This window comes from Oryx dammah, unplaced genomic scaffold (genome assembly GCF_014754425.2).
Source record: "Oryx dammah isolate SB20612 unplaced genomic scaffold, SCBI_Odam_1.1 HiC_scaffold_2, whole genome shotgun sequence".
Classification (NCBI taxonomy): Eukaryota; Metazoa; Chordata; class Mammalia; order Artiodactyla; family Bovidae; genus Oryx; species Oryx dammah.
In genome coordinates this window covers 171,042,064-171,068,559 of record NW_024070186.1, presented here as the reverse complement: position 1 = coordinate 171,068,559, position 26,496 = coordinate 171,042,064, and the positions used below count along the sequence as shown (strand labels likewise).

Here is a 26,496-nt window from a genome sequence, read left to right as displayed (position 1 = left end):
TCCTTGAGCCTCAGTACATACTCATTGTAACACATCAGCAAGCTATTTTATAAATGACATTCCCGCAGGTGCCATGACAGTTCCAAGGCTGAACAGAAAGTGGGCAGTGGCCCAGTTCCTGGAAATCCCCACACCTTCCCCCAAATAGCTGGAGTACCCCTCCCACTAATTAGTCTATGAAGTTGTTGCTGTTTAATCACTAAGTCATGTCAGACTCTTTGCCACCCTATGGACTGCAGCACATCAGGCTTCCCTGTCCTTCACTATCTCCCAGAGTTTGCTCAAACTCAGGTCCATTGACTCGGTGATGAGTTTCAACCATCTCATCCTCTGTCATCCCCTTCTCCTCCTGCCTTCAATCTTTCCCAGCATCAGGGTCTTTTCCAATGAGTCAGCTCTTCGCATCAGGTGACCCAAGTATTGGAGTTTCAGTTTCAGCATCAGTCCTTCCAGTGAATATTCAGGGTTGATTTGCTCTAGGACTTTCAGTTCAGTACAGTTCAGTTCAGTTCAGTCACTCAGTCGTGTCCAAGTCTTTGCGACCCCATGAACAGTAGCACACCAAGCCTCCCTGTCCATCGCCAACTCCCGGAGTTCACACAAACTCTTGTCCATCGAGTCAGTGATGCCATCCAGCCATCTCATCCTCTGTCGGCCCCTTCTCCTCCTGCCCCCAATCCCTCCCAGCATCAGAGTCTTTTTCTAGTGAGTCAACTCTTCGCATGAGGTGGCCAAAGTACGGGAGTTTCAACCTCAGCATCATTCCTTCCAAAGAAATCCCAGGGCTGATCTCCTTCAGAATGGACTGGTTGGATCTCCTTGCAGTCCAAGGGACTCTCAAGAGTCTTCTCCAACACCACACTTCAAAAGCATCAATTCTTCAACGCTCACCTTTCTTCAAAGTCCAACTCTCACATCCATACATAACTACTGGTAAAACCATAGCCTTGACTAGAAGACCTTTGTTGGCAAAGTAATGTCTCTGCTTTTCAATATGCTATCTAGGTTGGTCATAACTTTCCTTCCAAGGAGTAAGCATCTTTTAATTTCATGGCTGCAATCACCATCTGTAGTGATTTTGGACCCCCAAAAATAAAGTCTGACACTGTTTCCCCTGTTTCCCCATCTATTTCCCATGAAGTGATGGGACCAGATGCCATGATCTTCGTTTTCTGAATGTTGAGCTTTAAGCCAACTTTTTCACTCTTCTCTTTCACTTTCATCAAGAGGCTTTTGAGTACCTCTTCACTTTCTGCCATAAGGGTGGTGTCATCTGCATATCTGAGGTTATTGATGTTTCTCCCGGCAGTCTTGATTCCAGCTTGTATTTCTTCCAGTCCAGCGTTTTTCATGATGCATAGAAGTTAAATAAGCAGGGTGACAATATACAGCCTTGACATACTCCTTTTCCTATTTGGAACCAGTCTGTTGTTCCACATCCAGTTCTAACTGCTGCTTCCTGACCTGCATATAGGTTTCTCAAGAGGCAGGTCAGGTGGTCTGGTATTCCCATCTCTTTCAGAATTTTCCACAGTTTATTGTGATCCACCTAGTCAAAGGCTTTGGCATAGTCAAAAAAGCAGAAATAGATGTTTTTCTGGAATTCTCTTGCCTTTTCCATGATCCAGTAGATGTTGGCAATTTGATCTCTGGTTCCTCTGCCTTTTCTAAAACCAGCTTGAACATCTGGAAGTTCACGGACTTTACCCACTCCTAAAAAAACTGACAACCCCGTACCCTGATGCCTCTAGCCTTCCAAGAGGTCCCACACTCTGTGAAGTTCATTTCTCTCTAAATAAATCCACTTCTTACCTACCATTTTGTCTCTCACTGAATTCTTTCTGCAATGAGATATTAAGAACCTGAGTTTCATTAAGTCCTGAAACCAGGTGTCTAATCTCAATTAAAAGACCATGAGTTTCTGGTCTTTTCATCTGAGCCACACAGTTTCAGCCTGACACCCACCAAGAGGAGAACTCAGTTTTTCAGGTAACAACCAGGAAGACCAAACACAGGATTAGAAGGTGGGTGCTTCCATCCCCACGCCCCCCATCTCTGGAGAGAAGAGGTGGGATGCAGATTGAGTTATAGAAACTCTGGCACATGTACACTTACGCCTGATTCACGTTGTATGGCAGAAACCAACACAATATTGTAAAGCAATTAGCCTCCGAATAAGAATAAATTTTTAAAAAACTCTTAAACAGTGAGATTTGTGGGGGTTCTGGTTTAGGGGACACAGTGATCTGCTGCGAAAGTGTGCCCACAAGGGAGTGGAAGTTCTTCATGCTCACCCCTCCCCCTACACGTTGCCCAAATGGAGCTCCTTCATTTGGCTCTTCTAAAATTGTAGCCTTTATTTTCTTATTTTTTTGTAGCTTTTATAATAAACCTGTAAATAGAAGTAAAATGTTTTCCTGAGTTCCATGAATCATTCCAGCAAATGATCAAACCTTGTGTGTATGTGTGGGAGGGTCATAGAAACCCCCAAATCTGTAGTTGGCTGGGCAGAAGTGTGGCTGGCCTGGGACTTGTGACAGGCATCTAAAGGCTGTCATGTGCGACGGAGCCCTTTCAGTGGTGGGATCAGATCTGAACTCCAGGTCAGCATGTAATTGGATTATTGGATATCCAGTTGGTGTTAAGAGAACTGGAAAACTGATGTGTAAGACTGACACATATTAGGTGTCAGAAAGAGTGATAAAGTTAATTCCTATATCAGAATCCACAAAATAGAGGCTGGCCCAGCGGCTGGGCCCAAATCACACATCCAGACCTAAGTCAGTCTGTATTTACGGGGTCCCGTTGTTGAAGAATCCTAACACACACCAATGGTAATCCTCCAACGCAGCTACAGTGTGTGTGTGTGTGTGTGTGTGTGTGTGAGCTCAGTCATTTCAGTCGTGTCCGATTCTTTGAGTCTATAGACTGTAGCCTGCTAGGCTCCTCTGTCCATGGGGATTCTCCAGGCAAGAATACTGGGGTGGGTTGCCATTTCTTCCTCCAGAGGATCTTCCCAACCAGGGATCGAATTCGCATCTCCTGCATTGCAGGCATTCTTTACCACCTGAGCCACTTGGGAAGCCCAGGTTCATTGGTATCATTTTTTAATTTTTAACATTAGAAAACTTTAGTATAAAATTTTTACAGCACCATAAACAGAAGAACCAATATTTTTCCTTTTTAAAAGACATGACAATAAATTCTTAAAGCTTTCTTAAATATTACCTAAAGTCATTCCAACAGGTACCCTACCTAGGGAAAAACTGGACCAAATGAATCAAAGTCCCACAGCCAAGATCTCAACCCAGCTTCCATCTCCAAATCCAGTGCTGCTGATCGCTTGAGAATGCCCTGGCTCAGGTTAACTTTGTCGGGGGAGCAAGCAGAGATAACAGAGTCAAGGCAGACGACAGATGGCCAGAAGGCTTACTCCTCCAGGCAGTTAATGAAACCATGGGCAAGGATCCCTGGATTTAATCACCAGAGCACCAAGCAGACCTACTCTAAATCGTTCTAGGAGCAGATGGAGTTTTTCCTCCAGAACAGTTCAAGGCCATTTATAGTGGCCTAAGGGGCAGTGTTAGTACTCAGAGACAGTGGGACAGCCACAGATAATCACCAACTTTAAGGGGGAAGGACGATGCAGACGTCCCTTGCTATCAGCTGGCATAGTTCAAATCAGGCTAAAATGCTTGTCTATTCAGGCTTTTCTAAAGTGTTGCTTTCAAAGTGAAACATAGATCTCACTTTGTGCCTGTGCTCAGCCAATCAGTCGTGTCCGACTCTTTGCAACCCTACAGACTGCAGCACACCAGGCTTTCCTGTCCTTCACCATCTCCTGCAGTTTGCTCAAACTCATGTTCATTGAGTCAGCGATGCCATCCAACCATCTCATCCTCTGTTGCCCCCTTCTCTTAAACAGTTAATACCCTTAAATCCCAGAATCCCTCACAGTTCAGTAAAGAAGTTCAGAAAACTCTCGGATTACTCATGTGATTTCTTAAAATTAAAAAAGAGACCCTGTGTTGGTTTTTAGTGGTTGAAGACAGGTGGTCAATGGAATGAATTGAAAGTGATCATTACTGAGTGATTATAAATTCTGCTTCTGCTTATGTGCCTTTAGAAAGCTTATAAATGTAAATTTCTTGATAAACACAGTACCGCTTTCAATTAAAGTCTTAATCAATGAACTTCTATAGTGGATGTGATGATGAGGACAACAGATGGCATCGGAATTCTCGGACACCCTGGGAGACCACAAACATACATTTCATTTTGATTCTGATCATGAGCTAAGCTACAGGAGAGAGAGGTACTTATTGCTGTGCCAACACAGGCACATTTTATACCTTCACTCAATTTCATCATTAAAAAATTGGCAAGAAAGCAAAATGAGTCATCTGCAAGCAGCTGACAGACACTTGGGTTCTATTTCATTCAGGGAAGAGGTGAGGAACATATATGGAAGGTATGGGGAGAACCATCCAAAGTGTTTTCAAACTTTCAATGGCCAAGCCACACTCTGGACTGATTAACTCCGAATCTGGAAGTAAGACCCAGGTATCAGCATCTTCTCTAAAGCTCTCCAAGGGATTCCTTGGCTCTGGGTGAGTCAAGGTTGAGCCAGTGATTTTGAGGAGAATCGCCAGCCTAGAGCAAGACAAGTTTCACGGCCTCTGGCCGCTGGCTGCTTCTGTAAAGCTTCTTGATGTGTCTCTTTTCTTAGAAAACGATTTTATTTATTTGTTTTTGGCTGGGCTGAGTCTGTGTTGCTGCGCACAGGCTTTCTCTAGCTGCGGCAAGTGGGGGCTGCTCTCTGGTTGTGGAGCGTGGGCTTCTCGTTGCGGTGGCTCCCCTGGCTGCAGAGCAAGGGGTATGTAGCTGGCAGGCTTCAGGAGTTGCAGCACGTGGGCTCAGTCGTTTCTGTTCCCGGGCTCCAGAGAGCACGTTCAACAGTTGCGGCACAGGGGCGTAGGTGTGCCACGGCACATGGAATCTTCCTGGATCAGGGATCGAACTTGTGTCTCCTGCATGGGCAGGCGAATTCTTTACCACTAAGCCAGCAGGGAAGCCCTCTTGATGGGCATCAACGCTCAACTGGGGAAGCAGAACCACCATGAGTTGCGGGGCAAGGGATGATTATAGGAATTAGATTGGCCACAATCCTGGGAGCAGCCGGTGAGGTGGAGGTCAGGGGAGGGAAGGTGAGGACCAGAGGAGACGCAGGGCTGCCCTTCTGAGAGGTCAGGCGCATGCGTCTGGTTACGGTAGGGCTGCAGAGAGGGGCAGGTCTATGCACCGTCTGTCGCCTTGTATGTCCGGTGTCTAGAAGACATGGGGCCATGTTTGGCCAGCAGGTCAGGCAGCCCGGAAGACAAGCTAGACAGGAAGCAGTGGACAGTGAGGTTGAGCCGGAACTACCTTCACGCTCTAACCATGGCCACCCTCAAAGGGTCAACACTGCTGCTTCCCTTCTGCCTCCCGGAATCTTGCATTTTTATTTTTAGTTTTTCATGATTATAGCTAACATTCATTGCAAACTTTATACCAAGTCTGGAGAGTACTGTTCTAAGTGCTTTTAGATTTAGTTTCTTTTTTCTTTATAATGCACAACTTTTTTATTTAGTATCACAATATTAATCATAATGATTACTGTAATTCTTTTTTTTTTCTGGAGTATAGTTGCTTTACAGTGCTGTGTTATTTTCTGCCGTAGAGCAAAGTGAATCAGCCATGCGCATACACATAGCTACTCTTCCTTGGACTTCCTTCCCATTTTGGGTCACCAGAGAGCGCTGAGTAGAGTTCCCTGTGCTCTACAGTCAGTTCTCATCAATTATCTATTTTGTCTCCCACCTTTTACTTGGAACCATACAGGAAAAGCGATTCTGAAGTAGAGGTCTTAGCATAGTTACATTTTCCATAAAGATAGTTCAGTAAAGGTGTCAGAAATTAGGGGAATGTTAACACCTTAATAGCTGGTACCCAAATTCCTCTTAGGGAGGAAATGTTTTTTCTGGGAATCATAGTTTGACAAACTCTTGGGGTAGTGTTCCCAAGAGCCCAGGCACCTTTTGGTGCCATGGCTTCTCAGAAGAGCACGAAATTGCTCTTCGTGGGGCAGGAAGAGGCATGTGTCTTACTTGGGATGGAGGGAGGAGATGAGACTGGCTCAAGAAAAAGAACTGCCTCGGGCAGGCTGATGAAAAATACCTTATTAGCCAGGAATATAAAATGTGGATTTTTAAATAGTTTGTAAAGAGCTCGGTGCCACCCCTTCTGTGAGCCTTAGCTCTACAACTCCTCTGATGACCTGTGGGAGTATCACAGGGCTTTGTTTTGATTTGTTGCTATGGAAACTGAAGCATCTGCATTGCACATCTACACAGATGGTGGTGTAGAACCAAGCCCAGGGGCAGAGAGGATAGAAGAGGGAACCTGCTAGGGATTCAGAGACCACTGTCATGGATTTTGGTTTTCCCCAGGCTGTGGCATCATGGGTGGGAGGTACTTCTCCAAGGGTCTGGAGATTAGGTACCCAGGGTAGATGTGGCATCTTACGCAGATCCAGTTCAGCAGGGCAGCCTGAAGAGCAGAATGGGAATGTCATGGCCAAGTTCATTCTCTGCTTTTGGGGACCCTAGTCTCCCTTGTTTGCTGCTCTTAATAAGGCAGTGGTGCTGTCTTTCCCACCAAAGTATGGTTTTCTCTACTCATCCACAGTCTTTGGTTTGCAAATCTCCCATCACCTAACCACAAAAAGGCTTCCCCAGTGGCTCAGACAGTAAAGAATCTCCCTGCCACTCAGAAGAGCTGGGTTCGATCCCTGGGTCGGGAAGATCCCCTGGAGAAGGGAATGGCAACCCACTCCAGTATTCTTGTTGGAGAATCCCATGGACAGAGGAGCGTGGAGGACTAGAGTCCATGGGGTCACAAAGAGTCGGACACAGAATGACTAGCACTTTTGTTCACTTTCATCACCTAACTGGTCCAGTCTCTGTATTCCAGGAGAGAGACTCTGATTGGCCCAGGCTAAGCCAATCTGGATCAATTAGCTCTGGCCTGGAGGAGGGGAGTAGGGAGAGGCCAGAACCTCCCACATGCAGAGCTGATTCTCTAAGGAGGGGCAGTGGGGCTGGGAGGCAACCACTGGTGCTTCCTGAACAGCCAGCTCTGAGTTAAGCTAGAATCTCAACCCTCCTCATTCTTAGCTTAATCTCCTCATTTGTAAAATGTGACTCATTAGTACCTGCCTCATCAGGTTGCTATGAAAATGAAAACCAGTGATCCATTGAAAAAATTTAACATTGTGCCTGGCACATGTATATGCTCAAGCTTCATTAAGATGAATTAGTAATGACAGCATTGAGAATTGGTCACAGCATCTCAGCACCTGCTACTCCACCCCTTCAACCATCTAAAGCTTCCATCTTTTACTCTGGACATCTCCAGATCGTCTCTCCTCCCCTGGACTGTTAGGGCAAGTCCTCATATGTATTATTCACTGCATGTGCTTACTGAATAAAGGAAGGAATAAATAAGTGCTTGGATATCCCTATGTATGGAAACTCATGACCTCCCAAGGTTCCAACGTTTGTAATTCCAAGTATTTGCTAAGGCCCCTCTTATGCTGGGATGGTTAACTGGATTCTCTGCAGCATTTGTGATTCTAGTTCCACAAAGAAGAAACCAACTCGCTCCTCCACGTGACAGTCCTTCAGATGTTTCAAAATGGATCTCAGATGCCCTGCATCAACTCCTCTCCAGTCTGTATGTACCTTCCTATCAAGGAAGAGACCTTCATTCCACCCTCCAATCTCCTCCCTTCTCCTGTGCCCCCTCTTCAAAATAAATAGGCTACTACTAAAAGCCAAGCACATGAGCCGGATGACTGCTCTTACCAAGCATCTGTTCATTTCCAAACTCACTTTCTTCCTGAAGGAAAGGAAAGTAACATTTAATGAGCATGTATATTGTGGGGGGACACTTAATAACATGATCGCTTTTACTCCTCAAAATCACCCTAGGAGAGGTTAGCTGCATCTCCATTTGATGAATGAGTTAGCCAAGGCTCAGAGAGGTTAAGGGATCTGTTCAAGATTGCACAGCATACAAATGGCAGTTAGAATTCAAATGTAGGTGTAATATCATCTAGAGAAAATTACACGCCTTTCCTTTTATCAGAAAATAACTGTCAAAGAAGCAAGACATTTGGTAATGAAAACAAACAATCAAACAGGCTGCCTCTCCTCTGGCAAGACCCAAACTGGGAGGGTCTTAGTTCATTTCAGTTTAGTTGCTCAGTCGTGTCCAACTCTTTGTGACCCCATGAACCGCAGCACGCCAGGCCTCCTTGTCCATCACCAACTCCCGGAGTTCACTCAAACTTATGTCCATCGAGTCGGTGATGCCATCCAGCCATCTCATCCTCTGTCGTCCCCTTCTCCTCCTGCCCCCAATCCCTCCCAGCATCAGAGTCTTTTCCAATGAGTCAACTCTTCACATGAGGTGGCCAAAGTACTGGAGTTTCAGCCTCAGCATCATTCCTTCCAAAGAACACCCAGGGCTAATCTCCTTTAGAATGGATTTGTTGGATCTCCTTGCAGTCCAAGGGACTCTCAACAGTCTTCTCCAACACCACAGTTCAAAAGCATCAATTCTTTGGCGCTCAGCTTTCTTCACAGTCCAACTCTCAAATCCATACATGACCACTGGAAAAACCATAGCCTTGACTAGACAGATCTTTGTTGGCAAAGTAATGTCTCTGCTTTTCAATATGCTATCTAGGTTGGTCATAACTTTCCTTCCAAGGAGTAAGCGTCTTTTAATTTCATGGCTGCAGTTTGAAACCCCTGAGGAGTTTAGGGGGCTGAGGACAGAAGGACAAGAGTTCCAGGCCAGAATTCCAAGAGGAAAGATCTATGTAACTGATCACTCAATGACTAGCAGCCAATTAAACAAAACAAAAGATATAAATCAGGATACTGTCTTAATGAGTAGCTATGGATCTTCGTTTTCTGAATGTTGAGCTTTAAGCCAACTTTTTCACTCTCCTGTTTCACTTTCATCAAGAGGCTTTTTAGCTCCTCTTCAATTTCTGCCATAAGGGTGGTGTCATCTGCATATCTGAGGTTATGGATATTTCTCTCGGCAATCTTGATTCCAGCTTGTGTTTCTTCCAGCCCAGCACTTCTCATGATGTACTCTGCATAGAAGTTAAATAAGCAGGGTGACAATATACAGCCTTGACGTACTCCTTTTCCTATTTGGAACCAGTCTGTTGTTCCATGTCCAGTTCTAACTGTTGCTTCCTGAGGTGCATACAGATTTCTCAAGAAGCAGGTCAAGTGGTCTGGTATTCCCATCTCTTGAAGAATTTTCCACAGTTTATTGTGACCCACACAGTCAAAGGCTTTGGCATAGTCAAAAAAGCAGAAATAGATGTTTTTCTGGAACTCTCTTGCTTTTTTGATGATCCAGCGGATGTTGGCAATTTGATCTCTGGTTCCTCTGCCTTTTCTAAAACCAGCTTGAACATCAGGGAGTTCACGGTTCAGTCCCTTGGACTGCAAGGAGATCCAACCAGTAGGAGATCAACCCTGGGATTTCTTTGGAAGGAACGATGCTAAAGCTGTAACTCCAGTACTTTGGCCACCTCATGTGAAGAGTTGACTCATTGGAAGAGACTCTGAGGCTGGGAGGGATTGGGGGCAGGAGGAGAAGGGGACAACCGAGGATGAGATGGCTGGATGGCATCACAGACTCGATGGACGTGAGTCTGAGTGAACTCCGGGAGTTGGTGATGGACAGGGAGGCCTGGCGTGCTGCGATTCATGGGGTTGCAAAGAGTCGGACACGACTGAGCGACTGAACTGAACTGAACTGAACTGATGGCGACGTCCCTAGCGGACCAGTGGTTAAGACCTCACCTTCCATTGCAGGGGATGTAGGTTCAATCGGGTAGCTAAGATCCCACATGCCTCCTGGCTAAAAAGCCAAAACACAAAACAGAAGCAATACTGTAACAAACTCAATAAAAGACATACACAAAATGAGTGGCTATGCTGTGTAGACCCAACACACGAAGGCAAATCTACTAAGGGGTCTGCATTTTTTTGCTTCCTGTTTCTCTTTTGAGCAGCCTGTCCTGAAGATGTCAACAGGGGGCTGGTCCTTATCTGAAGAGAAATGAGGCGCAGGCAAGCATTATCTGATTTGGGGCTAAGTGCAGAGCAAAGAGCCGAGTCCTCAATTGAGATCATCAAGTAATACGGACAACCACCTCTCAACCCCAGTTGCCACTCACATCAGCAGTTTTCCAGAGACAAGCAAAGAGCGGGGAAAACCCTGCGCTGTCAGGCACGCGTGACGGAGCCTGTACGCTTGCTCTGTCTCATAAGATGCTTTTTCCTTGGGAGATTTCAAAGAATGATGAACACTCAGCATCAGATGAAGCAACACAGGTTCTCCATGTGGTGTATGCTGTCTTCCCCTCAGCTCGACCTTGCCATGGACATCCCTTGTCACTGTTGCTGCCACCCTGGGGGGCCAGCTCTGCACTTGGCCCTTAAATGAATTGCCACAGTCTCTTAAGCTAGTCAGCTGAACAATGTCCCTCCCTAACTCCCAGGACTTAACACGTTACCCTAGATGGCAAGTGGGACTCTGCAGGTGTGATTCAATTAGGGATCTTGGGAGGGGTAGGTTATCTTGGATTATACAGGTAGGCTGATGCCAGCAGAGATTGGACGGTACCACTTGTGGTCTTTGAAGATGGAGGAAGGGACAACAAGAAGGGAGCGTAAGACATGAGGCTCTGGAAGTGGGAAAGAGCTTGGAAAAGGATCCTCCCCTTGGAAAATGAATCTCCAGGAGAAGCTTGGCCCCACCAACACTTTGATGGCAGAAACCCACTGCCAACTTCTGGTCTCTAGAATAACAAGAGAATAGGTGTGGAGGTGTTTGTTTCTTTTGCCTCGCCATATGGCTTGCAGGGTCTTAACTACCTGATCAGGGATGGAACCCAGGCCCTGGGCTGTGAAAGTGCAAAGCCCTGACCACTGGCCCACCAGGAAGTCCCCCGGGTGCTAAGTCACCAACTTTGTATAGCTTGTTACAGCAGCCACAGGAAACTCATACACTTCATAAAGTACACTGCAAGCTGCTGCACCAAGGTCTCCCTCTGTAGGAATACTGTGCATGGAACCACTGGAAATGAGGCAGGCACTAAAAAAGAAGGCAAGTCAAGCCCTTGCTCATTTATTAGGTATATACTCACGGAGCACCTGCCCTGAGATGGGCCACGTGTTGGGTGCTGCCTACACTGTGAGGAGTCTAAATGGCTCAGCCTGTATCCTCATCAAGGCTGAGGTGAGCAGGAGAGAGATGGGGAACACAGACTTGCATTGATAAGCACAGATTTATAAATGGAGGAAAAAAGACCTTGGTGACTGGGACAGGATGGGACCCAGACTGGAAAGTGCTGGGAAGGCTTCCCCTAGGAAATGACCCTGAATCTGAGCCATGGGGAAAGGGGGAGAGTTAACCAGGCAGGAGCGGGAAGGAGGGGGTGTCTAGATAGAAGGAACAGCCTGGATGAAGGTGGCCATGGAAGAGGAGGGACTGAAAGGAGGTCCGTGGAGAGCAGAAGTGGGGGCCACAGGGGGAGAATTGATGAAGATGAGAAGTGGGGAGATGGGGTGGGAGCAGACTGATGTGAACATTCTGGAATATGCTTCCTGATGCTTACGTGTTGAGACGTGACGAGGGTGATGAACAGCTTTCTACTAGGATAGCCGTTAGCCAGAATTGACTAAGGAGCGTTTGAAATGTAGCTAACACCACTGAAGGACTGTGTTTTGAGTTTTATTTAATTGTAACTAATTTAGTTGGGGCTTCCCTGGTGGCTCAGGAGACCTGGGTTCGATTCCTGGGTTGGGAAGACCCCCTGGAGGAGGGCATGGCAACCCACTCCAGTATTCTTGCCTGGAGAATCCCATGGGCAAAGGAGTCTGGTGGGCTGCAGTCCGTAGGGTCGCAAAATATCGGACACGACTAAGCACAGCACAGCACACAGTAATTTAAATTGAAATAGTCACACGGGGCTCGTGCATACCCAATTATACACAACAGCTCTAGGCTGGATAGAGCTCTTTGTGACCCCATGGACTGCAGCACACCAGGCTTCCCTGTCCATCACCAACTCCCAGAGTTTGCTCAAACTCATGTCCATCGAGTCAGTGATGCCATCCAACCATCTCTTCCTCTGTCATCCTCCTCCTCCTGCCTTTCCCAGCATCAGGGTATTTTCTATTGAGTCTAGTCTGTGGGTTCAAATGTTAATTTCATCCAGAAATATCCTCACAGGCACACCCCAAATTATGTCTAAACAAGTATCTGGGTGCCTCAGAGCCCTGTCAAGTTGACACATAAAAGTAACCAGCATAAGAACCTAATACAGGGTTCCCCTTCCCAGCTCAGCAGAGCCCAGGGGAGATCCTCGGGGCCAAGGGCATGAAACCCTTTATGGTAAGACAATCAAAGCACCCAGAGAGATCTTCCTTTCCCAAAGATTGTTCTGACTTTGAGAGGCAACAAGAAGCAGCAGACGCCTGTCCAATGGGGGATATTTTTTCTCTATTTGATCAGCCAGGTCCCTACCCTCATCCCTACCTCCCCTACAATTAGGAATTCAGGAGGGTCCTTCTGTTCAGAGGTCTCACCTGGAACACTCACCCTCCATCCTCTTTCCTCATCTTTTTTCATCTTCCCTTAAGGCCTCCTGCCTTTTTCCTTCCCCAGCTCCTCACAGTCTGGTATATTTTGTCCAAGTCAAATTGCTTTTTAGATCTTCTGCAATTAAAGGCATCTCTTCCCACCACCTGATATGTACAGTGGCTCCAGCAACGGTGACCTGTTCTTAGGAGATGCTATTTAAAACCCAGGGTGCAACCAGAGTGACGCAGAACTGCCAAACGTGGCTGAGAAGTGTCAAGTTACATAAACGCACATGCTTCATTTTGCCTTTGGCTTGAAGCTTTTCCTAACAGGCTTCAGAATTATCAGCTCATTAAAGGTAAAAAGGAGGCAGGTGTATCAAAATTTTTAAAAATAACAACAATAATAAAGTCAAATCCCCAGAGCAGAGTTGGACTTGATGCGTAAGAGCCATTCCCAGATCTTAGGGGAGAGAGGTGGTTTTCTGGGTCTTCTCTGGAGATAACTAAGCAGCCTTGATCCTTTTCCCTCAAGGCATGGTATTAACAGTTAGAGGAGGGAAGGGAATGTTGGTTTGCTTGTAACCTAGGAAGAGTCACCTACTTTCACGTGTCCTCTCTTTCCATCCCTTGTGACAATGCTGTCAGGGAAGCATCAACACGCCATTGACCAGAGGGGAAAACTGAGGCTGGAATAGGGCAAGATTTGCTCCAGTCCCCAGAGTCAACAAGAAATAGACCTGGGGTTCAAAACCATCTGAGAGACCCTACAGCTTGATGGTTGAAATCATGGACTCTGGACTCAGAGTGCTGGGTTATATCACTGCTGTTTCATGGACGCTGAACAACCCTGGGCAATACTTGACCTCTCTGTGCATTAGTTTCCTCATCTATAAGAAGGGCAGGAAGGATGCTGTATGTCGATTAAGCTGTAGTGAGGAAAGCACTGCCCAACACAGCAAGTGTTTGAAAACCTGCTGTTTACAACTCATGAACCCTCTACCACCATACCCTGAATCTCTTCCAGGTTCTAGGGCCCGACTGCTTAACCACACTTGGCTCTTCTATTATTTTTTTTTTAACTTTTATTGGAGTATAGTTGCTTCACAGGAAATGGACCCTGAATATTTGCTGGAAGGACTGATGCTGACGTTGAAGCTCCAGTCCTTTGGCCACCTGACGTGAAGAGCCAGCTCACTGGAAAAGACCCTGATGCTGGGAAAGATTGAGGGCAAAAGGAGAAGAGGGTGGCAGAGGATGAGATGGTTAGATAGCATCACCAACTTAATGGACATGAGTTTAAGCAAATCCCAGGAGTTAGTGAAGGACAGGGAAGCCTGGCATGCTGTAGTCCATGGGGTTGCAAAGAGTTGGACACAAGTGAACGATTGAACAACAGCAACAGTTGCTTTACAACGTTGTGTTAATTTCTACCATACAGTAAAGTGAATCAGCTACACCTATACGTACATCCCCTCTTTTTTGGACTTTCTTCCCATTTAGATCACCATAGAGCACTGAGTAGAATTCCCTGTGCAATAAATAGGTTCTCATTGTCTATTTTATACATAGTATCAATAACATATATATGTCAATCTCAATCTCCCAATTCATCCCGCCCCCTCCTTTTCCCCCTGGTATCCACACATTTGTTCTCTACGTCTGTGTCTCTATTTCTGCTCAGTCCCTACTAAAACAAAGTTACTGGGGTCCAAGCCCAGAGTCTGGAGATACTGGAACTCAAGGACTGTGCTCCTGAAATCTATCCTTCACACACCCATCTCTGCTGCCCGCTGCAGCTCTGACTCTTATTAATTAGAAGATACTGCTGCCCAGAGCACAGTGTAAAATGAAGATAACCGCCCCCTCCCTCACCTCCGAAGATACTTGATTATCTGAAACCCAGATAAACAGCAGGACCAGGCTTGCAGAGGTGATGCAGAAGGGCTGAGGCGGGCCGGCAGGGGCTGCAGGAGGAGTTATGCAAAGCTAATGGTGTGAGTCAGTGCTGGAATGAAGGGTGAGAAAATGAGTCTGGGGTTGTCGACAGCCTCCGCAGGCCAGGATGGGGAGAAGCATGGGATGGGGCCGCAGCGGGAGGGAATGGCAGGTGGGTGGCATCGGGGGTCAAAAGTGGAACAAAGGAGGCTTCAAGTTTCACCTCCTGGACATTTGCCACCAATTAAAGAGGCGTTTTTGTGATACTGAGGCGTTTATTGCCTCTTTCAAATGAAGCTCATAAAATTGCCAGATTTCAAGAGGGGGATCTCTAAACTTGGGAAGCAGGAGACCAGTGAAAGGAAAAAGATTCAGAGCAGCTACACCCGGTGTGTGGTGGAGACACGTGCCTGCTGGTCACTCAAAGCCCTTCTCTGAACCTGACCTCGTGAGCCTTATTTAGGGTGAGCAGGTATGCTGGGGGCGCACCTGACTGGTCCTTCCACTAGCAAGCACTCTTATAGGTTGTATTATAATGTGTGCATAGAGCTCCACAAAGGCCTTACCCTCAGTGAGGGTTCTTTAAATGTTGATTCTTGTGGTCCCCGAGGACCCTTAGAGGAACAGGGCACTACTGCAAATTCCCAGCAGGTTGGCTTGAAAACCTTGACTAAGTTGGAGCTCATTTTAGGTTTCAAATAAATCACTTCTCTCCAGAGAAAGGCTATGAAAAAGTCCAAAGCCTGATGCATCAGAAACATTTCTGTTTTTACCCAATTGCATTCAAGACGGCAGAACAAGGTGACACCCAATGTGGGACTGTGGGATTGGGGACCTCCCAGCAGGAGTCTGTCTTTGCATTCTAGACGAGTGAGGAGAAGAGAAAAGGTGTCCTTCTGCTGGGAATAAGTAAGAGGCTAACTTAGGGTTCAGGGCTCTGTCCCCTTGAGTTCAAATCCCAGTTCCACCTCTACAAGCTGGTGACCTTGAAAAATTTATTTCACCTCTATAATTGCCGTTTTCTCATCAGTGAAGCAGAAGGAATAGAATCCACTCCCTCAGGGTGGGTTTATGATTCAAAAAGTTGAAATAAGTGAGCAAATGTGTACAATGTACATAGCACGTGTGCAGTATATCAGTACCCGAGGTAAACAGCAGCTCTTTTGAAAACTGTCGTGTGCCCAGGGACACAGACAAGGACAGGAGAGAGCCAGTATGATCCCGAGCCCACTTCCTGTGAATTCATGCTAGTTCCCGGGGAGGGACACGGAGGCAGAACTGGCAGAAGCTGTGAGTCCCAGAGGAGAGGGCAAGACGCGGAGAGAAAACGGAAACCCATGAAGGGACAATGCTCTTCCTCAGGGGTGTTGGACAGCAGCCTTTAGACCTTTAGAGAGAGTCAGCACAGCGGGAGACAGTAAGGTGAGAAGACACCCTCCGCCATGAAATAGGATTTGACTCACACAGACTCCAGGGGAGCGGAGGGTAGTAACTTGATTACTTCTGAGCAGGTGTGACAAAACCAATCTTGTCCTGGTTATTACAGCTACAGTTATTGGGGCCATTTCAGTCAAGGGCTGTTATATTCCTCTCTCTTGGAGCTTCCCACCTGAGCCTGTAAATGCTTAGTATGGTCTAAAATTCTACTTCCCCCACATCCTATCCAAAGGGGTCTTGTGTGTGTGTGTGTGTGTGTGTGTATGTTTTGAAGGGAAGCTATTGGGGTAAGGATGGAGTGTGAAAGAAAGAACAATTTTTGCACATTCATCGAATACTAATTGGCCTAATAAGTGCTGGGCACTGTTCAAGATTCTGGGAGAATTCAACAGAGAAGATGGATCAGATCTCTGCCCTCAAGAGCTTACACTCTTTAAGGCATCATCTTGGGAAATACATTCAGAGCTTCCTTTCTCCCTTCATTCTTTCCTTCCTTCCTTCTTTCCCTCCTTCCTTCACTCATCCACTCACTTAATAAAAACTCTGGACTCAGACTGCATCCTACCTTAGCTACTTATTAACTAAAGCAACCTTGGGTCAGGTTCTTAACCTGCAGCTCATTTCAGTTCAGTCACTCAGTCGTGTCCAACTCTTTGCGATCCCATGAACCGCAGCACACCAGGCTTCCCTGTCCATCACCAACTCCCGGAGTTCACTCAGACTCACGTCCATCGAGTCAGTGATGCCATCCAATCATCTCATCCTCTGTCGTTCCCTTCTCCTCCTGCCCTCAATCTTTCCTAGCATCAGGGTCTTTTCAAATGAGTCAGCTCTTTGCATCAGGTGGCCAAAGTATTGGAGTTTCAGCTTCAACATCAGTCCTTCCAATGAACACCCAGGACTGATCTTTAGGATGGACTGATTGGATCTCCTTGCAGTCCAAGGGACTCGCAACAGTCTTCTCCAACACCACAGTTCAAAAGCATCAATTCTTTGGCGCTCAGCTTTCTTTATAGTCCAAATCTCACATCCATACATGACCACAGGAAAAACCATAGCCTTGACTAGACGGACCTTTGTTGGCAAAGTAATGTCTCTGCTCTTTAATATGCTGTCTAGGTTGGTCATAACTTTTCTTCCAAGGAGTAAGCGTCTTTTAATTTCATGGCTGCAATCACCATCTGCAGTGATTTTTGGAGCCCAGAAAAATAAAGTCAGGCACTGTTTCTACTGTTTCCCTATCTATTTGCCATGAAGTGATGGGACTGGATGCCATGATCTTCATTTTCTGAATGTTGAGCTTTAAGCCAACTTTTTCACTCTCCTCTTTCACTTTCATCAACAGGCTATTTAGTTCTTCTTCACTTTCTGCCATAAGGGTGGTATCATCTGCATATCTGAGGTTATTGATATTTCTCCTGGCAATCTTGATTCCAACTTGTGCTTCCTCCAGCCCAGCGTTTCTCATGATGTACTCTGCATATAAGTTAAATAAGCAGGGTGACAATATACAGGCTTAATGTACTCCTTTTCCTATTTGGAACCAGTCTGTTGCTCCATGTCCAGTGCTAACTGTTGCTTCCTGACCTCCATATTCTTTCTCTAAAATGGAGACAAGACTAGGACCCACCTGCACCTTAAACCCTATAGCAGTGTGAAGGCCTGGCTTTGAGAAAGAACCAGGAAACCAAATTCCAGAAGGGTCCACACCCAGCCTCTTAGCCCAGGAGGCCACAGATGATGGATGAGGTGTTTGTCCAGGTCTGAGTGGGCCATGATCTCTACCTGGCCATCTTGGAGTCTGCTGTGCATCTCTGAGATCGATAAAATTCTGTGCCTCCAGGCAAGGCTACATACTCTAAAGGCGGGGCTTGGGGGGAGAACCCTCATTGTTATCCACCGCTGTCTGTAGGCTGCTAGTAAGACTTCTGGGGGCCAAGAAGCCAGCCCCTCCCTGGGAGTATGTCACTGAGCCTCCGAAATATATCCTGACAGCACTGACATCCTTCTGTATCTTTTGGATAATTTGATTTATCCAAGTGTCTACTGTTGACATTTGTCTCTAAGCAATCAGACTCATGAGCATGATGGGGAAATTTAGTGAGGTCACAAGTCAAGAGCTTATGCCGGCCTGGCCCAGGGCTGGAACTTGCATGTTGGTCTATCATGTCTCTGAGCACTCGGCATGTGTGTGCCAGAAGTGGGGATAACATGCACACACACACACATGCAAAGGTCAGGAAATGCTCAGTGAGAGCCATTGTTGCAAAAGCAACCTTGGCCCCTCTGAGCACCTGCAGGCTGAAGAGAGCCCTTCAGTACTTTAAAGCCGAGCTCACGTTCTCTGTCTCCTTTCCGTTTAAAACATGCGGAGTATATTGTCAACGCTAGTAATTTTTTTTCTAATTGGGGTATAGTTGCCATGTTGTATCATGAATCAATATTTCTTCTCTTTTTATTGCTAAATAATGTCCCATTGCATGGATTTGTAAACACAATGCTGCTATAAACATTCTTGTGTGTAAGTTTTTGTGTGAACATATCTTTTCATTTCTCTTGGGTATAAACTTAGAGTGGAGTTTCTGGGTTGTAGGGTGATTCTTTAACTTTTTGAAGAATCACCAGATTGTTTTCTAAAGCAGTGCATCACTTTACATTTCTACTGCAGTGTATGAGGGTTCCAATTGCTCTCCACATCCTTGCCAACACTTCTTATTATCTGTCTTTTTTATTATAATCATTCTAGTGGGTGTGAAGTGGTATTGCACTGTAGTTTTGGTTTGCATAGCCTGATGGCTAAATGAACATCTGTTCATGTGTTTGTTAGCCATTCATGTATCTTCTTTGGAGAGATATTGCTTCAGATACTTTCCCCATTTTTAAACTGGGTTATGTCTTTTTAATACAGAGGGCAAATCCCATGGATGGAGGAGCCTGGTAGGCTGCAGTCCATGGGGTTGCTAGGAGTTGGACTGAGTGACTTCACTTTCACTTTTCACTTTCATGCACTGGAGAAGGAAATGGCAACCCACTCCAGCGTTCTTGCCTGGAGAATCCCAGGGATGGTGGAGCCTGGTGGGCTGCCATCTATGGGGTCGCACAGAGTCAGACACGACTGAAGTGCCTTAGCAGCAGCAGCAGCATAGTTGCTTTACAATGTTGTGTTAGTTTCTGCTGTACAACAGCATGAATCAGTTATATGTAGACATATATCCCCTCCTTTGTGGACCTCCCTCCCCCTAAGCCCACTCCACTAGGTCACCACAGAGCACTGAGATGAGCCCCCTGCTATGCTGCAGGTTCCCACTGCTGCTGCTAAGTTGCCCTAGTCGTGTCCGACTCCGCGCAACCCCATAGACGGCAGCCCACCAGGCTCCCCCATCCCTGGGATTCTCCAGGCAAGAATACTGGAGTGGGTTGCCATTTCCTTCTCCAGTGCATGAAAGTGAAAAGTGAAAGTAACTAGCTATCTGTTTTACACATGGCAGTATATGTATGCCATTCTAATCTCTCGATTCATCCCACCCTTAGTGATATGTTTTTAATGTTAGGAAAAAAATCTGTAGATAAGAACTGAAGCTTAATTATAATTTTAGAACCAAATATAAGTTTTATGCTCTTTGAGAATGTAAACAATAAAAATAGAAAAATTTAAAAAAAAGCAAGACCCAGACAGTAATTTAATCATCTTTTATAGGGCTTTATATTGACTACCAGTTATATACTAAGAAACAGGGCATCCCAGAGGGCACGAGAGGTAAAGAATCCACCTGCCAATGCAGGAGATGAAAGGGATGCAGGTTCAACCCCTGGGTTAGGAAGATCCTCTGGAGGAAAAAATGCCAGTCCAGTATTTCTTGCCTGTAAAATTCCATGGACAGAGGAGCCTAGCAGGTTGCAGTCCATGGGGTTGCAAAGAGCAGGACACTACTGAGCAACTGAGCCCACAGGAATAAGACATAGAGGAATAGATACCCACTCCTCGAGGCAGCAGTGAGAATGTGCCTGGCACACAGTTATATGCAGTAAATGTCAGGTTCCTGGGCATCCTCCCCCTCCTCACTCCTTCCTTTTCTTGGCCACTTTCCTCAAGCACTTACATAAACCTGAGCTCAGATTCCCGTCGGACCAAGACTTCCCGGAGACGCTGGATTTTCGCCATCTCCAGCTCGATCTCCTCTGGCCTCATGGTTGTCTCTGCCATGGAGATGATGTCCAGCTGATCTGTGCAGGAGATACAAAATGCAGACGTCAAGACCCCGAGGGCTCTATGGGTTTTCAAGAATCCCCTTTGGGACAGTCCCCGCCTTGCTCCAGCGGCCTTCACACCCCAAGAAGGCACAAGGATCTTTGCCAGTGTTGCAAGTCTGTATTTGTGAATGGGCCCTTTAGAAACTAGAAAGCACGTTTCCATGGGAACCCTGTTACAAGGCAGGAGGAGGCTCAGGCGGGGGTCACCCAAACCTGTTCAAGGTTATAACGTGCCCTTGGCAGTTCCTGCCTGGTCCCAGCTTCTGAGTCCCTTTGACTATGACCATTCATCCTGTCCCAGTCTCCAAGACCAGCGTTTTTAGGCAGAAAAACGGGTGTGATAATTACTTTTAGCAATACCATTAATAATTATCTTATAGGAATACTAAGTAATATAAGTAATAGTAACATGAAATGATACAAGTTTGTTGTAGAAAATTCAGATAATAGAGATAAGTAAAGAAGAACGAGGTAAAAAGTCACCTACAAACTCTCTGCTCAGAGGGAACCACATTTTGATGGACATTCTTCTGACCTTATATTGTTTATATATATGCATATTGTCATATAAGTAAAGCCATATATCAAAAAAATATAAGACCATATAGGCCACACACACATAGAACCATATAATTAGCAAATATATAGAAAGACACTATATATGTGTATGTGTCTGTGCTCTCAGTTGTGTTCAACTCTTTGTGACCCCATGGACTGTAACTTGCCAGACTCCTCTGTTCATGGGATTTTCCAGGCAAGATTATTGGAGTGGGTTGCCATTTCCTGCTCCAGGGGATTTTCCCGACTCAGGGATCAAACTCATGTCTCCTATATTGCCAGGCAGATTCTTTACCAACTGCACCAGATGGGAAACCCTTACATATATATGCCTGTATATAAATATATCTGCATGTACCTATGTAAACACGCCCCCTTCATGGATCACACCCTTGTTGTGGCAAAGGGGCTTGTGTAACTCAAGGAGGCTACGAGCCATGCTGTGCAGAGCCACCCAAAATGGATGGGTCATAGTGAAGAGTTCTGACAAAATGTGGTCCACTGGAGCACGTGGTATTCTTGCCTGAAGAACCCCATGGACATGGGGTATGAAAAGTATGAAAAGGCAAAATGATATGATGCTGGAAGATGAGCGCCCCCAGGTCAAGAAGGTATCCAAAATGCTACTGGGAAGAGCGGGAGGAAATTACTACATGAATTTGAGCAAAATTCTGGGAGAGAGTGGAGGACAGAGGAGCCTGGGGTTGCAATGAGTCAGACAAAACTTAGCGACTGAACAACGATGTATATATACATGTATACTAGGTCACTAGGGCTACCATAACAAAACAACAGAAGCTGTGTAGCTTAAACTATAGATATTTATTTTCTCATGGTTTTGGAGGCTAGAAGTTCCAGATCAAGGTCTGGCAGGGTGAGCTTCTGGTGAAAACTCTCTTCCTGGCTTGTAAATGGCCACCTTCTCACTGTACTCACATGGCCTCTTCGTGTGCATGCAGAGAGAACTCTTTGGTGTCTCTTCTTAGAAAGACACTAACCCTATGAGACCAGGGCTCCACTTTTAATGACCTCATTTAATCTCAGTTCTGAGCACCAAAGAATTGATGCTTTTAAACTGTGGTGCTGGAGAAGACTCTTGAGGGTCCCTTGGACAGCAAGGCAATCAAACCAGTCAATCCTAAAGGAAATCAACCTTGAACATTCTTTGGAAGGATTGATGCTGAAGCAGAAGCTCCAATACTTTGGCCACCTGATGCAGAGAGCTGACTCATTGGAAAAGACCCTGATGCTGGGAAAGATTGAAGGTAGAAGAAGAAGCAGGAGACAGAGGACGAGATGGTTGGATGGCATCACTGACTCAACAGACATGAGTTTGAGCAAGCTCCGGGAGATGGTGAAGTACAGGGAAGTCTGATGTGCTGCAGTCCATGGGGTTGTGAAGAGTTGAATAGGACTTAGCAATTCAACAGCAACAGCTTTCCCATCTCCAAATCAGCCTCACTGGGGATTAGCGCTCCAACATATGAATTTGTGGGGGATATAAACATTCAATCCATAACATTATGCATGTATGTGGATCTATGTATATACATATCTCTTCATATACTGATGTTAAATTTTTTATGTACATTCTTCCAATGCATACATATGGTAATTTACATGATTATATATATTATACATGTAGTATGCAAATATAGGGTGACACATATGGTTTTATATATGTGCATTTCATATGTATAATGTTATATATAAACACATGCATTATTTTTTTTAAGAGTGCAAAAACACATATCAAGATGTGAGTAGTTCAAGATGTTATGTGCGTATATCCATATGCACACATGCACAAACTAAGTCATTCAGTTGTGTCTGACTCTTTGCGACCCTCTGGACTGTCTCCCTCCAGGCTCTTCTGTCCATGGGATTCTCCAGGCAAGAATACTGGAGTGGGTTGCCATGCTCTCCTCCAGGAATCTTTCCAACCCAGGGATTGAACCCGCATCTCATTTTATGTCTCCTGCATTGGCAGGTGGGTTCTTTACCACTAGAATCACCTGAGAAGCCCTATATATATATATATATGTATACACACAAACATACCATCAGGGAGGTCTGGTTTTGTAATATAAAGTTAGGGTCTCACCATTTTATTACCTGCTCACTTCACTGAACATTCCATGAGCGTTTCCACACGTCCTTGGATGCTCTTCCCCAGCAGCAGTGTGAAAGGCTGTGTGGTTTGCTATTTGTGGCTGTGTCATGAATCACTTCACCAACCCCCAGACACTCAGGTTGTTTGCCATTTCCCCCACTAGAAGCAGCGCTGGGATGAGCATTCTCAGAGATAAATCTCTGCGTGCATCCAAGAGGTGCCTTAGGCCACATCTCCAGAGTGAATGGCTGGGTTTTAATGGATGCCATAGTCTGACGACCCTTCATGGGTAGAGGAGACACAGGGGAGGGAATGTTCTTGCTTTACTCTGAGGCCAACATCACAGTCCCTGCATCTGCTAACTCCTTCCAACCTGGCTGTTGTGATGATTGAATTAACAGAGACACGCTATGCTTGATGCACAGTTACAATTACCTTTGTTATCCCCACGCTTTGCCACACCATCTCTCTCTCTCTCTTTTTTAGTTGCAGGATGCGAATCTTTACTTGCAGCATTCGAACTCTTGGTTGCGGCATGTGGGATCCAGTTCCCTGACAAGGGATTGAACCTGGACCCCTTGTCTTAGCCACTGGACCACCAGGGCCCAGAGTTAAAGATCTTTGAACTGAGGCCAATCACCAGTTCATGATCATCGGTGAGCCTATTTACTTCTTAGTATCATGTTCTTCCTTTACAAAATGGGATTTAATAGCTATCATATGCTAAGCTGTGCTGGAGGCTTTATATGTACAATCTCATTTAATCTCTATTTCATAGAGGATGTATCTGAAGCTTAGAGAAGGAAAGTGACTTGGCCAACATCACGCAACCAATATGTTACAGACAGAATTCAAATCTAGCCTCTCTCTCTTCTCCCTAACCACATGCCTTCACCACATTATACAGCCTCTGGGTGAGAGCTAAATGAATCTATGGATGCAAAGACGCATAGTTAACCATTCCAAAGATGTGAGTATCCTTATTTCTCAACCATCGCGGTTCAGACGGGCAACCTGATTTCCACAGGACACACGCTGAAAATGGCAACACACCCTGGGGTGAAGCGTGGGACAGAGAAGATTAATCACACCCCATGGATTGGCATTTTACCTCCATCCTCGGGGGAGGATGGAGGTGGTGGCACTGCCAGGCTCCAGGTGCTGAGATGAACATTTAGCTTTGACTTGGGGCAGAGGATGGCACTGATCCTTCTGTTGAAAAGTCCTGCTCATAGATGCTTTCTTTTCCCTGGAGAAAAGAGCAAAGCCTGGAGTTCAAATCAGGACGGAACAATTCAAATGCTTTCTCTGTGCCAGGCACTGTTGTTGTTGTTCAGTTGTTGTGTCCCACTCTTTGCGACCCCATGGACTGCAGCACACCAGGCAGCCCTCTCCTTCACTCTCTCCCGGAGCTTGCTCAAAATCATGTCCATTGAGTCGGTGATGTCATCCAACCATCTCATCCTCTGTCATCCCCTTCTCCTTCTGCCTTCAATCTTTCCCAGCATCAGATCTTTTCTAATAAGTCAGTTCTTCACATCAGGTGGTCAAAGGATTGGAGCTTCAGCTTCAGCATCAGTCCTTCCGATGAATATTCAGGGCTGATTTCCTTTAGGATTGACTGGTTTCATCTCCTTCCTATCCAAGAGACTCTTAAGAGTCTTCTCCAGCACCACAATTTGAAAGCATCAATTCTTTGCCACTCAACCTTCTTTATGGTCCAACTTTCACATCCATACATGACTACTGGAAAAAACATAGCTCTGACTATACAGACTTTTGTTGGCAAAGTCTTGCTAGGCTCTTTACAAGCCTCATCTCATTTAATCTTCACAACACCTTAGGTGAGGGGTTAACCAGCTATGACTATGGGCCAAAGCCAGTCCCCTCCCTGATGTTGCAAATAAAGTTTTATTGGAACACTGGCCATGCTCATTCATCTATGTATTGCTTATGGCTGCTTCTGCATTACACCAGTAGGATGAATAGCTGTAACAGAGATTGCATGGCCCATATAACCGCAAATATTTACAGAAAATGTTTGCCAACCCCTGCCCTAGATGGTAGATGCTATCATTCCCCTAATTTAAATTAGGTTAAAAAAAAATTTAGACAGTAACAATAATAACTAACATTTATTCAGCACTTATTACATGCTAGGGTCAAATCACCTTATTTAACTCCCCAAATAGCCCTGGGTGATAAAAACTGTTTGTATCCCCCTTTTACAGATGAGCAAGTCAAGGCTCAAGAAAAGGAGAAAGTGGTGGGGGTCAAGATTTAAAACCAGACCTGCCCTACGCCAAAGTCTTTGTTGCCATCAATTCTATTCAGTTAAGAACTACCGTCCCACTTAAGAAATATCATTATCAGGTTAGCAATCAGAAAACTGAGTCTATTTTATTGCCTTAGGTATATGGAGAGTAGCTATTTTTTAATTGCATTTTTAAAATTATTGGAGTATAATTGCTTTACAGCGTTGTGTTAGCTTCTGGTGTACAACAAAGTGACTTAGCTATAGGTATACATATATCCCCTCCGTCCCACCCCTCACCCTCTCCCCACCCCTCTAGGTCATTACAGAGCACTGAGCTGAGCTCCCTGTGCTTTATAGCAAGTTCCCAATAGCTAGCTATTACACACATGGTGGTGTATATGTGTCAATGAAGAGGAGCTGTTTTAAAGATTTAGCACGTGATTATCTGGGGAGCTCTGCCCCAGGAATTAGGACACATCTGGGTTGAGGGGCAGGGGTCATGTCCAAGGACCTTCATGCAGGAGGTCTTCAGACCAGACCCTGAGAAATGCGGGTACAAGATGTCAGTAAGTGAATATCAGGCATGGTCAGTTTCTTTCAGCCTGACCTTGTGTGAAACCTCGGCAACATTCTCCAGCTAGAAGGATGGCGACCAACAGCTGGATGGGTCCACGAGGACAAATCCTAGAAGGAGATGGATCAGCATTTCAGGGCAGCTAGAGAAGACAGTTGCTACAAGGGTCTAAGAGAGAGCAAAGCATGGATGTCTAGAATGAGTGGAGCACACTGAGGCACAGAAGTCCTCGGGGCTCCTACTGCCACGGCTGCCACTCAGCTTAGAGCAGCTGAGTCACTTCTGGGGGATGAAGCAGCTAAATCCATCTTTTTTATCCCCAAATGCCACACCAGCAAGACTCACGCCTCATGAGCACAGCAGCACTGGCAAACAAGAGCTGAGCACTGAGCACCGGACAGGACTGGGATGTTCCTGCAGGTTTAATCATTTATCTTGAAAATGTAAAGCTACCTGGGGACAGGGTGGTGATGGTGGGCATGGCAAGTGAGGGCTGACAGTCTCCTAGACATTTATAATTTAAATTTAGAGAGAAAGGAAACTGCTGGGGACCAAAAGAGAAATCTTCCCCGGTCAGTCGTCTCCAGCCATGGGTCACAGCATGAATCTAAGTCTAGGGTCCCCTGGGCAATACCCAGTTTTATTTCTG

General features: G+C 45.7%; 1 protein-coding gene across 1 annotated transcript in view; it reads right to left on the bottom strand.

Annotated features, from left to right (window-relative positions):
* The window catches only part of BMERB1 (bMERB domain containing 1), a 147,356-nt gene that overhangs the window by 41,262 nt on the left and 79,598 nt on the right, over positions 1-26,496 (bottom strand). The window contains exon 2 of the mRNA XM_040256804.1: positions 20,195-20,318. Coding sequence (XP_040112738.1) covers positions 20,195-20,318 — 124 coding nt within the window. The remainder of the gene's footprint in view (positions 1-20,194; positions 20,319-26,496) is intronic.